Source organism: Pseudophryne corroboree, chromosome 12, assembly GCF_028390025.1.
Source record: "Pseudophryne corroboree isolate aPseCor3 chromosome 12, aPseCor3.hap2, whole genome shotgun sequence".
NCBI lineage: Eukaryota > Metazoa > Chordata > Amphibia > Anura > Myobatrachidae > Pseudophryne > Pseudophryne corroboree.
The window spans coordinates 5,993,522-6,010,352 of record NC_086455.1 but is presented as its reverse complement, the minus strand read 5'-3'; the positions used below and the strand labels follow the sequence as shown (position 1 = coordinate 6,010,352).

The following is a 16,831-nucleotide window of genomic DNA, read 5'->3' as shown; positions in this document are numbered from 1 at the left end:
AGAATAAGACATACTCATTACTATACCCAGCACAATGACTGTGGGAAGTGGCCCTGTGCAGTTATATATACAGAACAATAAATTCTCATTACTATACCCAGCACAATGACTGTCGGAAGTGGCACTGTGCAGTTATATATACAGGATAAGACATACTCATTACTATACCCAGCACAATGACTGTGGGAAGTGGCACTGTGCAGTTATATATACAGAATAAGAGATACTGATAACTATACCCAGCACATTGACTGTGGGAAGTGGCACTGTGCAGTTATATATACAGAATAAGAGATACTGATAACTATACCCAACACATTGACGGCGGATGTGGCACTGTGCGTTACGTATATATACAGAATAAGACATACTGCTAACTATACCCAGGACACTGACTGTGGGAAGTGGCCCTGTGCAGTTATACATACAGACTACGAGATACTGATAACTATACCCAGCACATTGACTGTGGGAAGTGGCCCTGTGCAGTTATACATACAGACTACGAGATACTGATAACTATACCCAGCACATTGACTGTGCAGTAATGTGACATACCGAGAACTACACCCAGCACAGAGCCCGTGGGAAGTGGTACTGCGCCTGTGGTCGGTATTACCATACTGTTACATGTAGATAGATGTAGGCGGCTGCTATGAGGCAGCGCGGTCGCCAGGTGGCAGCAGGGTACACGGCGCTGTGAGTGGGCGGCTGCTGTAGCGTTGCAGAGCGGCCGCCAGGTGGCAGAGTCACTGCACACGAGGCGGCTCCGGGCGTGGCTGGCGGAAGTGCGCTGCGCGGGAGCGGAAGTGTGAGGCGCAGTCCGGGAGAGACAGAGAGAGAGAGAGGGAGGAAGATGTCGGGCGGGGGGATGAGCAGCATTGACGCCGTGAAGAAGAAGATCCAGGTCCTGCAGCACCAAGCGGACGAGGCGGAGGAGAGAGCGGAGAAGCTGGCCCGGGATGTGGAGTCTGAGAAGCGGGCCCGGGAGCAGGTGAGCCCAGGAGCTGACACTCCACTCACACAGGGCGAGCCCAGGAGCTGACACTCCACTCACACAGGGCGAGCCCAGGAGCTGACACTCCACTCACGCAGGGCGAGCCCAGGAGCTGACACTCCACACACACAGGGCGAGCCCAGGAGCTGACACTCCACACACACAGGGCGAGCCCAGGAGCTGACACTCCACACACACAGGGCGCCACTCCACTCACACAGGGCGAGCCCAGGAGCTGACACTCCACTCACACAGGGCGAGCCCAGGAGCTGACACTCCACACACACAGGGCGAGCCCAGGAGCTGACACTCCACTCACACAGGGCGAGCCCAGGAGCTGACACTCCACTCACACAGGGCGAGCCCAGGAGCTGACACTCCACTCACACAGGGCGAGCCCAGGAGCTGACACTCCACTCACGCAGGGCGAGCCCAGGAGCTGACACTCCACACACACAGGGCGAGCCCAGGAGCTGACACTCCACACACACAGGGCGAGCCCAGGAGCTGACACTCCACACACACAGGGCGCCACTCCACTCACACAGGGCGAGCCCAGGAGCTGACACTCCACTCACACAGGGCGAGCCCAGGAGCTGACACTCCACACACACAGGGCGAGCCCAGGAGCTGACACTCCACTCACACAGGGCGAGCCCAGGAGCTGACACTCCACTCACACAGGGCGAGCCCAGGAGCTGACACTCCACTCACACAGGGCGAGCCCAGGAGCTGACACTCCACTCACACAGGGCGAGCCCAGGAGCTGACACTCCACTCACACAGGGCGAGCCCAGGAGCTGACACTCCACTCACACAGGGCGAGCCCAGGAGCTGACACTCCACTCACACAGGGCGAGCCCAGGAGCTGACACTCCACACACACACAGGGCGAGCCCAGGAGCTGACACTCCACACACACACAGGGCGAGCCCAGGAGCTGACACTCCACGCCAACACTGAGCCAGCCCAGGAGCTGACGCTCCACGCCAACACTGAGCCAGCCCAGGAGCTGACGCTCCACGCCAACACTGAGCCAGCCCAGGAGCTGACGCTCCACGCCAACACTGAGCCAGCCCAGGAGCTGACGCTCCACGCCAACACTGAGCCAGCCCAGGAGCTGACGCTCCACGCCAACACTGAGCCAGCCCAGGAGCTGACGCTCCACGCCAACACAGGGCGAGCCCAGGAGCTGACGCTCCACGCCAACACTGAGCCAGCCCAGGAGCTGACGCTCCACGCCAACACTGAGCCAGCCCAGGAGCTGACGCTCCACGCCAACACTGAGCCAGCCCAGGAGCTGACGCTCCACGCCAACACTGAGCCAGCCCAGGAGCTGACGCTCCACGCCAACACTGAGCCAGCCCAGGAGCTGACGCTCCACGCCAACACTGAGCCAGCCCAGGAGCTGACGCTCCACGCCAACACTGAGCCAGCCCAGGAGCTGACGCTCCACGCCAACACTGAGCCAGCCCAGGAGCTGACGCTCCACGCCAACACTGAGCCAGCCCAGGAGCTGACGCTCCACGCCAACACTGAGCCAGCCCAGGAGCTGACGCTCCACGCCAACACTGAGCCAGCCCAGGAGCTGACGCTCCACGCCAACACTGAGCCAGCCCAGGAGCTGACGCTCCACGCCAACACTGAGCCAGCCCAGGAGCTGACGCTCCACGCCAACACTGAGCCAGCCCAGGAGCTGACGCTCCACGCCAACACTGAGCCAGCCCAGGAGCTGACGCTCCACGCCAACACTGAGCCAGCCCAGGAGCTGACGCTCCACGCCAACACTGAGCCAGCCCAGGAGCTGACGCTCCACGCCAACACTGAGCCAGCCCAGGAGCTGACGCTCCACGCCAACACTGAGCCAGCCCAGGAGCTGACGCTCCACGCCAACACTGAGCCAGCCCAGGAGCTGACGCTCCACGCCAACACTGAGCCAGCCCAGGAGCGGACGCTCCACGCCAACACTGAGCCAGCCCAGGAGCGGACGCTCCACGCCAACACTGAGCCAGCCCAGGAGCGGACGCTCCACGCCAACACTGAGCCAGCCCAGGAGCTGACGCTCCACGCCAACACTGAGCCAGCCCAGGAGCTGACGCTCCACGCCAACACTGAGCCAGCCCAGGAGCTGACGCTCCACGCCAACACTGAGCCAGCCCAGGAGCTGACGCTCCACGCCAACACTGAGCCAGCCCAGGAGCTGACGCTCCACGCCAACACTGAGCCAGCCCAGGAGCTGACGCTCCACGCCAACACTGAGCCAGCCCAGGAGCTGACGCTCCACGCCAACACTGAGCCAGCCCAGGAGCGGACGCTCCACGCCAACACTGAGCCCAGGAGCGGACACTCCACTCACACAGGGCGAGCCTAGGAGCTGACACTCCACACCAACACTGAGCCCAGGAGCTGACGCTCCATTCACGCAGGGCGAGCCCAGGAGCTGACGCTCCATTCACGCAGGGCGAGCCCAGGAGCTGCCGCTCCACTCACACACTGAGCCCAGGAGCTGCCGCTCCACTCACACACTGAGCCCAGGAGCTGCCGCTCCACTCACACACTGAGCCCAGGAGCTGACGCTCCACTCACACACTGAGCCCAGGAGCTGCCGCTCCACTCACACACTGAGCCCAGGAGCTGACGCTCCACTCACACACTGAGCCCAGGAGCTGCCGCTCCACTCACACACTGAGCCCAGGAGCTGCCGCTCCACTCACACACTGAGCCCAGGAGCTGCCGCTCCACTCACACACTGAGCCCAGGAGCTGCCGCTCCACTCACACACTGAGCCCAGGAGCTGCCGCTCCACTCACACACTGAGCCCAGGAGCTGCCGCTCCACTCACACACTGAGCCCAGGAGCTGCCGCTCCACTCACACACTGAGCCCAGGAGCTGCCGCTCCACTCACACACTGAGCCCAGGAGCTGCCGCTCCACTCACACACTGAGCCCAGGAGCTGCCGCTCCACTCACACACTGAGCCCAGGAGCTGACGCTCCACTCGCACACTGAGCCCAGGAGCTGACGCTCCACTCCAGCACTGGGCCGGCCCTTGGTCTGGGAGCTGGTACCCTGTTTGCACCCTTGGCCCGAGAGGTGACGCCCTGAACCCCACCCTGGGGCTGGGAGCTGACCCTCTAATCCAAAGCTGGAGCTGGTGCCCCAGTAGCACCCACTGGTCCTGAGCTCAGGAGCTGACACTCCACTCACACACCTGTACTGAGCCCTCTCCGCAGGAGGTAACGCGCCGCTGTTTAGTGGTAAGAGAGACACGTAGTCTGCTTGTGTAATGTGACTGATCACAGGAGCTGACACTCTCCTAGATAACCTCCTGTCTGCAGCAGCTTACAAAATGTAGTGGCGTATTATCAGAATTTGCTCCAAAGAGCTAGCAATCTAGTGATGTGGCTGGCGAGGATAGCATTCCCTGGCAGATTTCTCTGCTCAGACACGTGGTTGGGTCGTGTAATCCCGCATGGAAGGGGCAGAGGTTGGCTTGTTCCATGTTATCACTCATCAGATTTATGTGTTGGATATGGGTCTGAGAGCAGTCTGGGAGTTGTAGTTCATCGGCAGAGCTCCTGGGGCCTGGCAGTGAGAGTCAGTACGCTAATTGTCCTGGATTAGCCTTTGCTTGTTGGGTTACTGTGGTTCCATGTTCACCCTGAGTGCCTGTAAGCAGTGAGTGTGACACGTTCTGGCTGGTACAAGAAGCTGACACTCGGAGGGCGCGGTGAAGGCGTATTTCTTGGGATGGCTACAGCTCCTGCCCGGCCGTGCAGAGGTTACATGTACCCTGTAGTAAATGTCAGCGTTATTCTCAGGGGAGGATGCGAGGACTTGCTGGTGTGTGCACCCAAAGATGACTCTAGTCTGTGCTTCGTGACCATGCTGTTCTATAATCAGGCAGAGTTACTGTCACTGACCTGGGACGTGGCACATAACATATCCCCGGATAGCACCGTGTCCAGTGCATGGGGTGTGGCTCCACAGTGTCCAGGGGCTGTGACCATAGCAAGCGCTGTCTGATGATGTAAAGACATGGCTGAGAAGGAAAGCAGGAGTCTCTGTACCAGCCGATGTATGTAGGTGAGACCCTCCCCTCTGCCTAGTCCCGCACCAGCTAGCTTCCCCCCTTCCCTGCATGCTCTCTGCTCCGCAGTCACTTACTATGGTTTGTGTAGCATCGGCTCAGTGTTACTTACGGAAGGGTGTGTCCAGCTATTGTAATGATAATAAGCAGAGAGTGATGTCATCGTCTGCATGACTTCTCATTATACAATAACCGTTGTGCATAGCACCGCGGCCTGCTGGCACGTGGCCGGAACGATGTAGAGGGTAGTGATTGGACGAGACGGGTGTACAGTGTTCCTGTGAATGTAATATATAGTGACCGCGCTGTCTCTTCCCACCAGGCTGAAGCCGAGGTTGCGTCCCTGAATCGCCGAATCCAGCTGGTGGAGGAAGAACTGGACAGGGCCCAGGAACGTCTCTCCACCGCTCTGCAGAAGCTGGAGGAGGCAGAGAAGTCAGCAGATGAGAGTGAGAGGTGAGTGCGTGCCCCGGACCGGGAGGGGGGGGGTCCTGTTACATCCCCTGCCAGGAATGCGGGAGGTGCTGTAGCTTCCGCCGTTTCCTGTATGTCAGGAAGTGAGCAGGATCTGTGTGTTTATACAGCGCTCTCTGTGATCAGCTGTGAGCGTGTGCAGGCGGCTGCGGCACCGATCGCTGGGCAGGGCTGTGCCGTGACATCCAGGGCACCGTATCCAGCCGGGCATCACTGCCCCTCTTCACCTCTAACCTCGGCTGCCCATCTGGAGCCGGGATTCCCTTTAATCTGTAGAACTGGTTTGGAGAGCAGTGACGTCAGATTACTAGTGTCTGTCCTGACACATCCAGACTCAGCCCTCAGGCAAACTGCACACTCTCCATCAGCTACAGCACAGGGCAGGCAACCTGCGGCTCGTCAGCTGCAGTGGAACTACAAGTCCCAGCGTGCCCTGCTTCTATTCTGCTGTTAGGGAACGCTAAAACTGTAAGGTCATGCTGGGAGGTGTAGTTCCAATGCAGCTGGAGTGCTGAATGTTGCCTCTACGAGCTAGCGGACTCAGCACAGTGGTTATACCACCTGGGTGGAGGGGACAGCCTGTCATCTTAGTGTCACAGGCCAGCTGTGGAACTACAAGATGCAGCATGCCATGTCCATACCACACTACGGCCCAAATTTATCAAGCCTTGGAGAGTGATTCATTGCACGGTGATAAAGTATCAGCTCCTAACACAGCCTGTAACATGATTGGCTGCTATTTTATCTCTCTCCAAGGCTTGATAAATCTGGGCCTATATCTTGCTGAAATACAGTCTTCTACCTGTCATTGTGCAGCCAATAGCGTAGGGGGTAAACTGCTCTGCATGTGCTGCCGCTCTGCGAGAACATGGCATAGGGGGATGTAGACTGCTCTGCATGTGCTGCCGCTCTGTGAGGACATGGCATAGGGGGCTGTGTACTGCTCTGCATGTGCTGCCGCTCTGTGAGAACATGGCATAGGGGGATGTGTACTGCTCTGCATGTGCTGCCGCTCTGCGAGAACATGGCATAGGGGGATGTGTACTGCTCTGCATGTGCTGCCGCTCTGTGAGAACAAGGCATAGGGGGCTGTATACTGCTCTGCATGTGCTGCCGCTCTGTGAGAACATGGCATAGGGGGATGTATACTGCTCTGCATGTGCTGCCGCTCTGTGAGAACATGGCATAGGGGGATGTATACTGCTCTGCATGTGCTGCCGCTCTGTGAGAACATGGCATAGGGGGCTGTATACTGCTCTGCATGTGCTGCCGCTCTGTGAGAACATGGCATAGGGGGATGTGTTCTGCTCTGCATGTGCTGCCGCTCTGTGAGAACATGGCATAGGGGGATGTATACTGCTAGGGGGATGTATACTGCACTGCATGTGCTGCCGCTCTGTGAGAACATGGCATAGGGGGATGTATACTGCTCTGCATGTGATGCTGCTCTGTGAGAACATGGCATAGGGGACTGTATACTGCTCTGCATGTGCTGCCGCTCTGTGAGAACATGGCATAGGGGGCTGTATACTGCTCTGCATGTGCTGCCGCTCTGTGAGAACATGGCATAGGGGGATGTATACTGCTCTGCATGTGCTGCCGCTCTGTGAGGACATGGCATAGGGGGATGTATACTGCTCTGCATGTGCTGCCGCTCTGTGAGAACATGGCATAGGGGGATGTATACTGCTCTGCATGTGCTGCTGCTCTGTGAGAACATGGCTTAGGGGGCTGTATACTGCTCTGCATGTGCTGCTGCTCTGTGAGAACATGGCATAGGGGGCTGTATACTGCTCTGCATGTGCTGCTGCTCTGTGAGAACATGGCATAGGGGGCTGTATACTGCTCTGCATGTGATGCTGCTCTGTGAGAACATGGCATAGGGGGATGTATACTGCTCTGCATGTGCTGCCGCTCTGTGGGGGCATGGGGGGGCGGGGGGGCTGTATACTGCTCTGCATGTGCTGCCGCTCTGTGGGGACATGGGGGGATGTGTACTGCTCTGCTTGTGCTGCTACGGTGCAGGCACATGGGGAAGGGGCTGTATACCGCTACGGTGCAGGCACATGGGGAAAGGGCTGTAGTTTGATGTGTGTCCTGTGTATGCTTACAGAGGGATGAAAGTAATTGAGAACAGAGCCCTAAAGGATGAGGAAAAGATGGAACTGCAAGAAATCCAGCTGAAGGAGGCCAAGCATATAGCGGAGGAGGCGGACAGGAAGTACGAGGAGGTGAGTGTCCGGCCTAGTAAGTAGTAATGTGCCCAGAGTCCCGCTGTCTCCGTCTCTGGCCTGACCATCCTCCCGCTGACGTTTGCAGGTGGCGCGGAAGCTGGTGATCATTGAGGGGGATCTGGAGCGTACAGAGGAGAGAGCAGAAATCGCTGAATCGTGAGTATCACCACCCCCGCACGCCCACGTTACACAAGGCCTGAAGGGAACCGTAGCGGGCTGGGGTACATACCCTTAGGTGACTGCCCTCTGGTGGCAGGCTGCGTGTTACCACTGGCTACAGATTAATATAGCGAGTGTGGCAAGAAGAGAAGTAGAATTGTCCCTCCAGATACTAATCTTCCCCCTTATTGCTGCTGGGCGGTAACTGTATATGTCCCCTAGCGATGATGTGCCTCTGGGGGGCGCTGTGATAGCAGTCCTCAGGTTTAGTCGTCAAGCCTCCCCCGGGGGGTTTGGTGGGTGCAGTGTTTGCTTCAGGCCTTGTCCATCCCCCACCTCATGTGCATGACCTGAATTTGATGATGTTTGTTTCTGCCCTTCCCGTCCCGGCTTTGTTTTGTGTGTTGCCGTTGACTCCCTTCCTCCCATACCCCAAACCATCTCCTGCTGATCACCGCCCTGTGACCGCTAACGCAGCCGGGTCCGAGATCTGGAAGAGCAAATCCGACTGCTGGACCAGACCCTGAAGGGGTTGAACGCCTCAGATGAAAAGGTACTAACTCCATGGCTCTGCCTCCTCCCGGCTGCTCCTTCTCCCCTCTGTTCTCTCCCGTCTGTGTCCTGTGATCAGTCCCCAGACTTCCTGCCCTGTCACAATCTCCGTATTGCTGGACACGTAATTCCCCGTGACAGTGACCTTTAGCCTGAGGACAGGGCAGGAAGTGGTGGCTCTCAGACTCCATTCCAAAGCTTTACCCTCCTCACGGAGTTGACTCTTATCACTCCTTGGCTCTCTTCCTTTCATTCTTTCTATACTTCCGCCTCCGTCCTTCCTCAGCAAATGCGCCGAGCTCGAGGGGGAGCTGAAAAATGTCACCAACAACCTGAAGTCTTTGGAGGCTCAGGCGGAGAAGGTAAGGGTGTCCAGGGAGGTCCTGCCTAAGTGCCTACAGATGGTTGTATGACCATGACTCTAGCTGGCCGTCCGCAGTTACTACCCGCGAGTAAGATACCAGTTTGTGCAAGAGGAAGAGACTTCTGAGGAGACAGACGTGTGTAGATGCATCACATGGAGACATGGAACGTACATTAGTGCAGTCCGCCATTGCCTGCTGTCACCATTACAGAGGCCGCAGTGTAGGCTGTGGACAGGAAGTCTGCTGTGCGTAGATAAATGCCTCTCCCCATACATAGCTGGTATGTTTAGATGTTGTGGTCATTGGATAACTGGGTGATAGCGTCGGAGTATGGAGACCTGGGCTATCCGCACATTAGGTGGGTGCTCCGTTACAGGTCAGCGGCTGTATATGCTGTAACATCCTGCTATATATGAAGGTCAGATCAGCTTATACTACATTGGTTGGGGTGTGGATCTGATTATACTGCACGTTAAGCCTTATTAGCAATGTAATGCATATAATATAATACATGTTATACACATCTGGCCTGAAATCTGTTCTCTCTCCCTGCAGTATTCTCAAAAGGAAGATAAATATGAGGAGGAAATTAAGATTATGACAGACAAGCTAAAAGAGGTGAGAAATGGGAATGGGATGCCCTTCACTTTATACAGCGGGGGTCTGCCCTGCCGCATCCGGGTAATGCTCTGCCCTGCCGCATCCGGGTAATGCTCTGCCCTGCCGCATCCGGGTAATGCTCTGCCCTGCCGCATCCGGGTAATGCTCTGCCCTGCCGCATCCGGGTAATGCCCTGCCGGCTGCCATAGTTTGTGTCCGGATCCTGGTAATGCTGTGTCCTGCCGGCTGCCGTAGTTTATGCCGGATCCTGGTAGTGCTCTGCCGGCTGCCTTAGTTTATGCCGGATCCTGGTAACGCTCTGCTCTGCCGGCTGCCATAGTTTACGCCGGATCCTGGTAACTCTCTGCTCTGCCGGCTGCCATAGTTTACGCCGGATCCTGGTAACGCTCTGCCGGCTGCCATAGTTAGTAGTAGCACCGGTGACACTGGTCGATAATGGCACCAGTTGGCGCTGTGCTGCACCAGTGACCCTAGTTGAGGACACCCCAGTGCTGGGCTGGAATACTGGTTTGCTCTCCTTGGTAACACAGAAGATTGGAAACGTGCTTTCGGTGATTTGCTTTCCCTCTATGTTACAGGCAGAAACTAGAGCAGAGTTTGCCGAGCGCTCAGTTGCCAAGCTTGAGAAGACCGTCGATGATCTGGAAGGTTAGTAATAAACCGTTGTCCCGTGACCCTGCGCAGGGTAACACGTCTGTACAATGTGCAGTCCCATGAACAAGGCTACTCGGCCTATGTTAGTGTTATACTCTGTGGGCTGTTAGGAGGTCCCGGGGAGAGGGAAAGAAGACGATGACCCTGGCTGTTGGGCGTGGGGCTGGGCTTGGCCTGGAACAGTGTGTGGTGAGGGCGTTCTAGCTGGGGACGCTGGGTAAAAGCCGTGCCTGGAGTGTTTATCGTGCCTCTGACTTCTGTTTCCCTCCTCACACGTCCTCCCCAGATGAGTTGTACGCCCAGAAGCTGAAGTACAAAGCTATTAGTGAGGAGCTGGACCACGCCCTCAATGATATGACCTCCATGTAAATACCGTGTGTGCTTGCCCAGGGTGGGGGCAATGGCTGCGTTCTAACCTCACTGAGTGCCAGCCTGCCGCTCATTGCTTGCAGAGTGGTCACTGACAGGCGGGGGGGATTGGGGGGTTGCTGTGTGATGTCTGCACTGCTTACTGATGTCTGCGTGTGTTATAAAGGTGTGGTGTGCATCCCCCTCCTCACTGCACGGACCCCTCCCTCATATACCTGCCTCTACTCTGTACCAACACTTCCCTCTCATCTCTCGCCTAGATAATCCAGCCAGTCTCCTGACGCCGCACCTGCTGGCCTCTCATTCCTCCCTCTCTCTCTCTCTCTCTCTCTCTCTCTCTGCCGCCTGTGATGGGATGAAACCAAATATTTGTATAAAAGAAACAAACCTGCTCTGTGTTCTCGCCTTCTTTATACCCACGTTACCGTCTGTCTCTGAGGAACCGTGCTGCTTCTGTGTGTCAGTCACAGTCTGTGGACTCCTCTCTGTACGTGCGTGTCTCTGGGGGTCTCTCAGGGGTTCCTACCTGCGGTAACTGACAGGGGAAGATCACGTGTCCGTCTGACTTGCTCAGAGCAGGGAGATACAGGACTGGAGTTACCTTGCGTAGAGCGGGCGCTGCGCTTATGTAAGAGTGCAGGTTAGGCGGTGTGCGTGGATACTGCGCTCTCCCCCAGAATCCATACTGTGTTCTGTAAGTCAGGTGATGGCGCAGCTATAACGGCGCAATATCCCGAGGGTCCCCAGCCTCCTGCAGTCAGAGCCGCTGCGCAACCCTTGTCTGCATTTGGGCTTAAGCGATACATTTGCCGGTGACTGCTGGAGGTATACGGCCAGTTACAATTACACGCAGAACCGGTGGCTTGACACACCGTCTCATTATCATAGCTAATTGGTCTCATGCTGCATCCATGGAAATAAATATGGATTTTCGCTCGTCAGTGGAGTGGTCTGCGTCTCTACAGCCGGACCAGCCCTGTCCGTGTGCCTGGCTTTATATATGCCATAGGCGTCAAGTGAGCAGCCACGTAATACTAGGTACAGCTTGCAGTTCTGTCAGCACGCCGTCAGTGGCATTTGTCCACGTGCGATCCACCTTCAGACGTGAGTGGAAAGTGGAGCAGAATTGCGCCTGTATGTGCGCACGCAGAGTCCTGGACCGTACGCAGAGCAGACACACACGGTGTGCTCTGCAGACAGACCCTTGTTCAGTTCTGCATGGATACCATTGTGTCTACTCTGCATGCTGATCCGTGTGATTATCCTCCACACCGTCCTGTATAATGTGGAGCAGTGCAGGAATATCACACCCTTGTGTGGGGATTACCGTGTACCATCTGGCAGTAAGCGGGGGAGGGGGGTTCCTATTGTGCAAACCTCTGACATCCTCTTGTAAGGAGGATTGTGTGCTGTTCCTGAGCTCGGACTGTGTATATACAGGGGGGTCTGCTGTATAACTAGATGGGGTTGGCTGGGAGTACCAGTCCCTCCCGGGGTGCGCTGTACGGCTGTATATATACAGGGGAAGGGGTCTGCTGTATAACTGGAGGGGGGCAGCCAGGGAGTACCAGTCCCTCCCAGGGTGCGCTGTACAGCTGTTTACATACAGGGGGGTCTGCTGTATAACTAGAGGGGGGCAGCCAGGCAGTACCAGTCCCTCCCGGGGTGCGCTGTTGTACAGCTGTGTACATAAAGGGGGTCGGCTGGGAGTACCAGTCCCTCCCGGGGTGCGCTGTATGGCTGTGTATATACAGGGGGGTCGGCTGGGAGTACCAGTCCCTCCGGGGGTGCGCTGTATGGCTGTGTATATACAGGGGGGTCTGCTGTATAACTAGAGGGGGGCAGCCAGGCAGTACCAGTCCCTCCCAGGGTGCGCTGTACAGCTGTGTACATAAAGGGGGGTCTGCTGCATAACTAGAGGGGGTCGGCTGGGAGTACCAGTCCCTCCCGGGGTGCGCTGTATGGCTGTGTATGTACAGGGGTCTGCTGTATAACTAGAGGGGGCAGCCTTAACCCCTTGCGTTGCAACTTGGTTTGTTCCAAGGTACATACTCCTGTCTCTGCAAAAGGCCATATGTGATGAGGAAGAGGGGAGGGGGGCCTTCCTGTGGACAAGGGATTCCTCTGAGTGCTCCACCAGACCGGGGCATATTATTATCTGTGCTGGGTGTGAAACGTGTGCAGAGCCACAGCTGGCAATGAGCGGTTATGGATCTGCTGCTCGTTAGACATGAAAACAAGGATGTAATTGGTAAATGCAGCTCAGATCAGATGTTGGTGAGACAGCCCTGATGGAAAGAAGATGAAGAACAGACAATGAGATGGCGTTCGAAGCAGGACGGATGGCGCTGTCTCACTCGCAGCATTTCTCTCTCTCTGGTTTGCGCACACAGGGCCGGATGTAATGGAGTGCGAGCGGCCAGAGCTCCGAGATTCTGCCCAAACTTGTACGTGTTTTTAAAAAGTCAAAACTAACCTGGCTTCACCCTGTAAACGATTGCCGCCTTAAAAAAAGCTACGAGTTCTTCCGGAATGTCAGAGCTGCGGCCGTCCCGCACTGTGTTACATCCGGCCCAAGATGGAAACCGTGAACTAGCAATATTATATAATAGAGTACAACGTGACACCTGTCACTGGGAAACATTATTTATTCTCGTATAACTCTTACATTCCTGTAATTGATAAATTAGGATTCCAATGATGCACTACACGCTGATCTGCTAAAAATCAGACTAGTGCCTAGTGTATCGATAATAGTCTTCCACTCACGCGTTTCACTTCACACTTGGAAGCTGCCTTTTGTTACCCTGCTGTTCATGTGATTACACTACATACCCCTGACCTGCTCCCACCACTTACCCCCTGTCCTGCTCCCACCACGTACCTGTGTCCCCGCCTGTCCTGCTCCCACCACTTACCCCCTGTCCTGCTCCCACCATGTACCTCTGTCCAGCCGTGTATGAGAAGGCGCTGGGAGCAGTGACTGGGCTGTCTGTGGCCAGAGTTCAGTAGGTGCAGCCTGACAGCCCGTTCTCTATGGTGCACCTTTCCCCCAGTGAGGTCTCGCCCAGCTGCTGCTGATAAAACGTTTCTTATGAGTACAGATGTGCTGGCAGGTACAATGAGTGTTATATGCCCAGCCTGTGCCATTATATATAGCACAATGCCCCAGGCTCTCCCTCTCCTCTGCTCCGTGTTTCTCCATATACTGAGATCTCTGTGCGAGTGCAAGCTCTGCTGTCTCCACTCACACTACCTAGTGCTCCTCAGCGCCATCCCATGGTGGTCTGTCATAAAGGGGCTGATTCAGAAGTGGACGTAGCGCCGATGTTCGTATAGCTAAGTGTCGGCAGGCTGCAGAGGGGATTTATATGCTGAGTGAGTCAGTGAGCACTTGTCATAGGTAATTGGGGGGGGACGACGACCGTTTAGACGCAGGGCTGTTGCTACAGTTTCGGGGACGCGTCGGAGTCTGCATCTGCATTTTCGGACGTCTTGGTAAAAGCTCCAGCGGCTTGCTGGTGATGGGCATTCTGAGAAACAGAGGTGGGATGGTGCGTCTTTGTACAAATACCTGCGGCTGTGGCATTAACATATTTCTGTAGATCCGCTGCGTCCGTATACACAGCTGCAAATGCTGAACCTCTGAATCAGACCCACAGTAACGGCAGAATGAAAGGGAATGTCCACGTACACCTGCCCATACATATAGAATACAGGGTCCATCATCTCCAGCCAGTGACCCACAGACGTTCCGTTCTATCGAGTGCCCCAGTGCAGAGTGTGGTCTCTGATTGCTGTAACAGATGGAGGTAGGTGCAGGGTGGGATTAGACACCTCCCCCCCCCCCCCTCCCCCCCTTTTTCTCACCCTGCACCTACCTCCATCTGTGATCAGTAAATGAGCGCAGAGTGTAACGTCTATAAACCTGTACAGGGCAGAGAAGTGTCTTGTGGCTCCTTATCGTGCCCACAAGGGCATTATGCGGCCAGCCTGGCACTTGGCTGGGTTACAGTATATTTATATTGGCACCTTCTAAGAGCGTGTCCTGTTTGAGCTGGGTGTGTGAGCGGTGACTCAGCTTCAGCTACGACACCCTGATTTCCTAGAGGTTTCTGTGTAATTCCCTCTACTGGCCACTGGATGGCGCTGTGCCCCTGTGACACCATTTATCAATTTCCCCATTCGCGTATCTGCAGTTAATATAACATTTTGTGAACCGCTGATTGTTTTCCTTAAAGTGCTAAAACTTTTCACTATCGGCTCATCACTGCGGCGAGTAGTATGGAAGGAAATGATGGGAAATAATATAGAAAGAAGCACTTAAAGATAGAAATAAAATTTGATATTTCTGCCGCTAATCCTGCAATGCCCATGTAAGTAAGGACCTTTGTAAGCGTTTCCTCCGGGAATATATTCCTTATTAGTGTGTCAGTATATAGGATCCTCCAGTGAGTGCAGCATATGATAAAGGGCTCCCCTCCCCCCGCGCACATATAGTGGGTACGCTGTCCGCCCTATATAGGTGAGTGCATGGTATATTTCACACCCTGGTGACGTCTGGCTATAACACAGGCTTCCTCTCTCCCACTAATCTGTCTCTCTTTCTCTGTTTCTCTCCTGTCTCTGTCCCTCGCCTCCTTCCGCCCTCACCCCACAGAGCGTCTCTACAGCCAAATGGAGAAAAACAGGCTTCTTTCTAGCGAGTTGAAAGTCACCCTTCATGATCTCTGTGATTGAGGTGCCCGGGCCCCTATCAGCCGTAAGAGAGGCGGAACGGTGCTGCGGTCCTGAATGACTTTATATATAGTGAGTCGCGTTGGGAGGCTTCTCTGTCCTCTGCCCCCCTTTGTGCCTGTTAGACTGTCTGTGTCTCCCAATTAGCGCCCCCTCCCTGCCACATTCAGGAAGTACGCTCCTCCTCCTGGACGTCCCACCTTTCCTGATTTTACCACCGTCGACAAAAGCTGGAAGAGAGCAGTCTGCCTATAATGACCGGTGTAACGATATACACACGAGGGGCTCGTTCACACAGCCCACCCCGTGGCGGCGCAGAGATACCCACACATAATGAATACAGTATATAGGTATATACTTGGTACGACCATGCGGCAGCGTTCTGGGTCTCCTGGGCAGTCACAGAGATGGAGGAGACCGGTGAACGTTGGGTGTGGTAGTGTTCTCTCTGTCGTACTGGTTTATCATTGTTCCACAGATGGTGGTGAGAGCTCGCCCCCAGCTGGCGAGTCCTGTGAACTGTTTGGAGTGACTCTTTCTGCTGTATGTGGGCACTGGGAGGGTGCTGCTTGCATGTGGAAGTGGTTGCATTGTGATGTGTAATCCTGCGTTGCCTGGCCTTTCTCCCAAATAAAACTCCATCTTTGTGAAGCACTGTCTGCAGGTTTCCTTCTTTTCTGTATCCTGGGGGAGAGGGGGCTGGTTCCCAGAGACTGGAGGGGTACTGGGGTGCTGTCCCCCCTCTGACGCAGCTTCCTGCTATGTATTATACCGTGCTAGGTGAAGGATAGGCAGCAACATTCGTCTATAAATAGGGACCCAATCCCTGCCGCTCATGGAGAGTCGTGGCAGTCAGGGTGGACCTCTAGTGGATAACAGTGATATGTGCTGTAAGAGTTACCCCCTTAGTTACATTACAGTCTGCCTGCTCTGCGGGTTACTTCCCTCTGCAGCATTTTCTGAAATATGTTCCACAGTGGGCGCAGCGCGGCGTCCGTGACAGCCGTAGAGCGCTGTCCTGATTTCTGACTGTTTTATAAAGGAGCGGTAATGCAGCTGCAGATCAGTCTTTATTATTATTACACCAGATGTATTTCACCCCAACCCTGCGCCCCTAGCTGCAATAGGCAGTCATTACACTGGGGATATCAGTGATCCCTGTATGGGTCTCCTTTCATTGGTCCATTCTCAGGTGACTCCATGACGCCCACAGGCACACAGTAAGCCAGTAGGTAATGTAATCCTAGATGTGGGTTTTACTATAAACCCTCATCCGGACAGCGCACAGCGTTCGTATACACGGAGGCCGGAGATATTGTGAGCGCCGGGGAAATACTGATGGCTATGCCACCAGTTCTAGGGCAGACGCCTGGCTTGTCCTGGCCACACTTGTAATGGAGACTATAGACGCTGCAGTGTTGCCAGGCTGTTTGGGTGGGTTAGAGCTATAGGTGTATTTATTTTATGGGCACGGATTGCTGAATCTAGTGTACATCGGAATTGGTTGGCTGGTATATCTGCTGGATGATGGGTCATTGTCCGACCGTGACTCTCTAGACCTCTACTGCCCAGTCATTCA

At 55.4% G+C, this 16,831-nt stretch overlaps 1 protein-coding gene and 1 long non-coding RNA gene across 13 annotated transcripts in view; one reads left to right on the top strand and one right to left on the bottom strand.

Moving 5' to 3' along the window:
* Positions 1–764, bottom strand: part of LOC134980113 (uncharacterized) — a 62,237-nt gene extending 61,473 nt beyond the window's left edge. The window contains exon 1 of the long non-coding RNA XR_010190332.1: positions 559–764. This is a non-coding gene — a long non-coding RNA (uncharacterized LOC134980113). The remainder of the gene's footprint in view (positions 1–558) is intronic.
* The window catches only part of TPM3 (tropomyosin 3), a 40,482-nt gene that overhangs the window by 13,859 nt on the left and 9,792 nt on the right, over positions 1–16,831 (top strand). The window contains exons 1-9 of one of the 12 annotated variants that reach the window (XM_063946778.1): positions 799–994; positions 5,410–5,543; positions 7,675–7,792; positions 7,881–7,951; positions 8,793–8,868; positions 9,427–9,489; positions 10,071–10,140; positions 10,433–10,511; positions 10,776–10,906. In XM_063946778.1, coding sequence (XP_063802848.1) covers positions 857–994; positions 5,410–5,543; positions 7,675–7,792; positions 7,881–7,951; positions 8,793–8,868; positions 9,427–9,489; positions 10,071–10,140; positions 10,433–10,511; positions 10,776–10,779 — 753 coding nt within the window. In that variant the 5' untranslated portion in view covers positions 799–856 and the 3' untranslated portion in view covers positions 10,780–10,906. Of the gene's footprint in view, positions 1–798; positions 995–5,409; positions 5,544–7,674; positions 7,793–7,880; positions 7,952–8,431; positions 8,508–8,792; positions 8,869–9,426; positions 9,491–10,070; positions 10,141–10,432; positions 10,512–10,775; positions 10,907–15,175; positions 15,904–16,831 lie in introns of those variants that run through there. The other 11 variants (XM_063946772.1, XM_063946777.1, XM_063946767.1 and 8 more) reach the window with 11 other exon arrangements.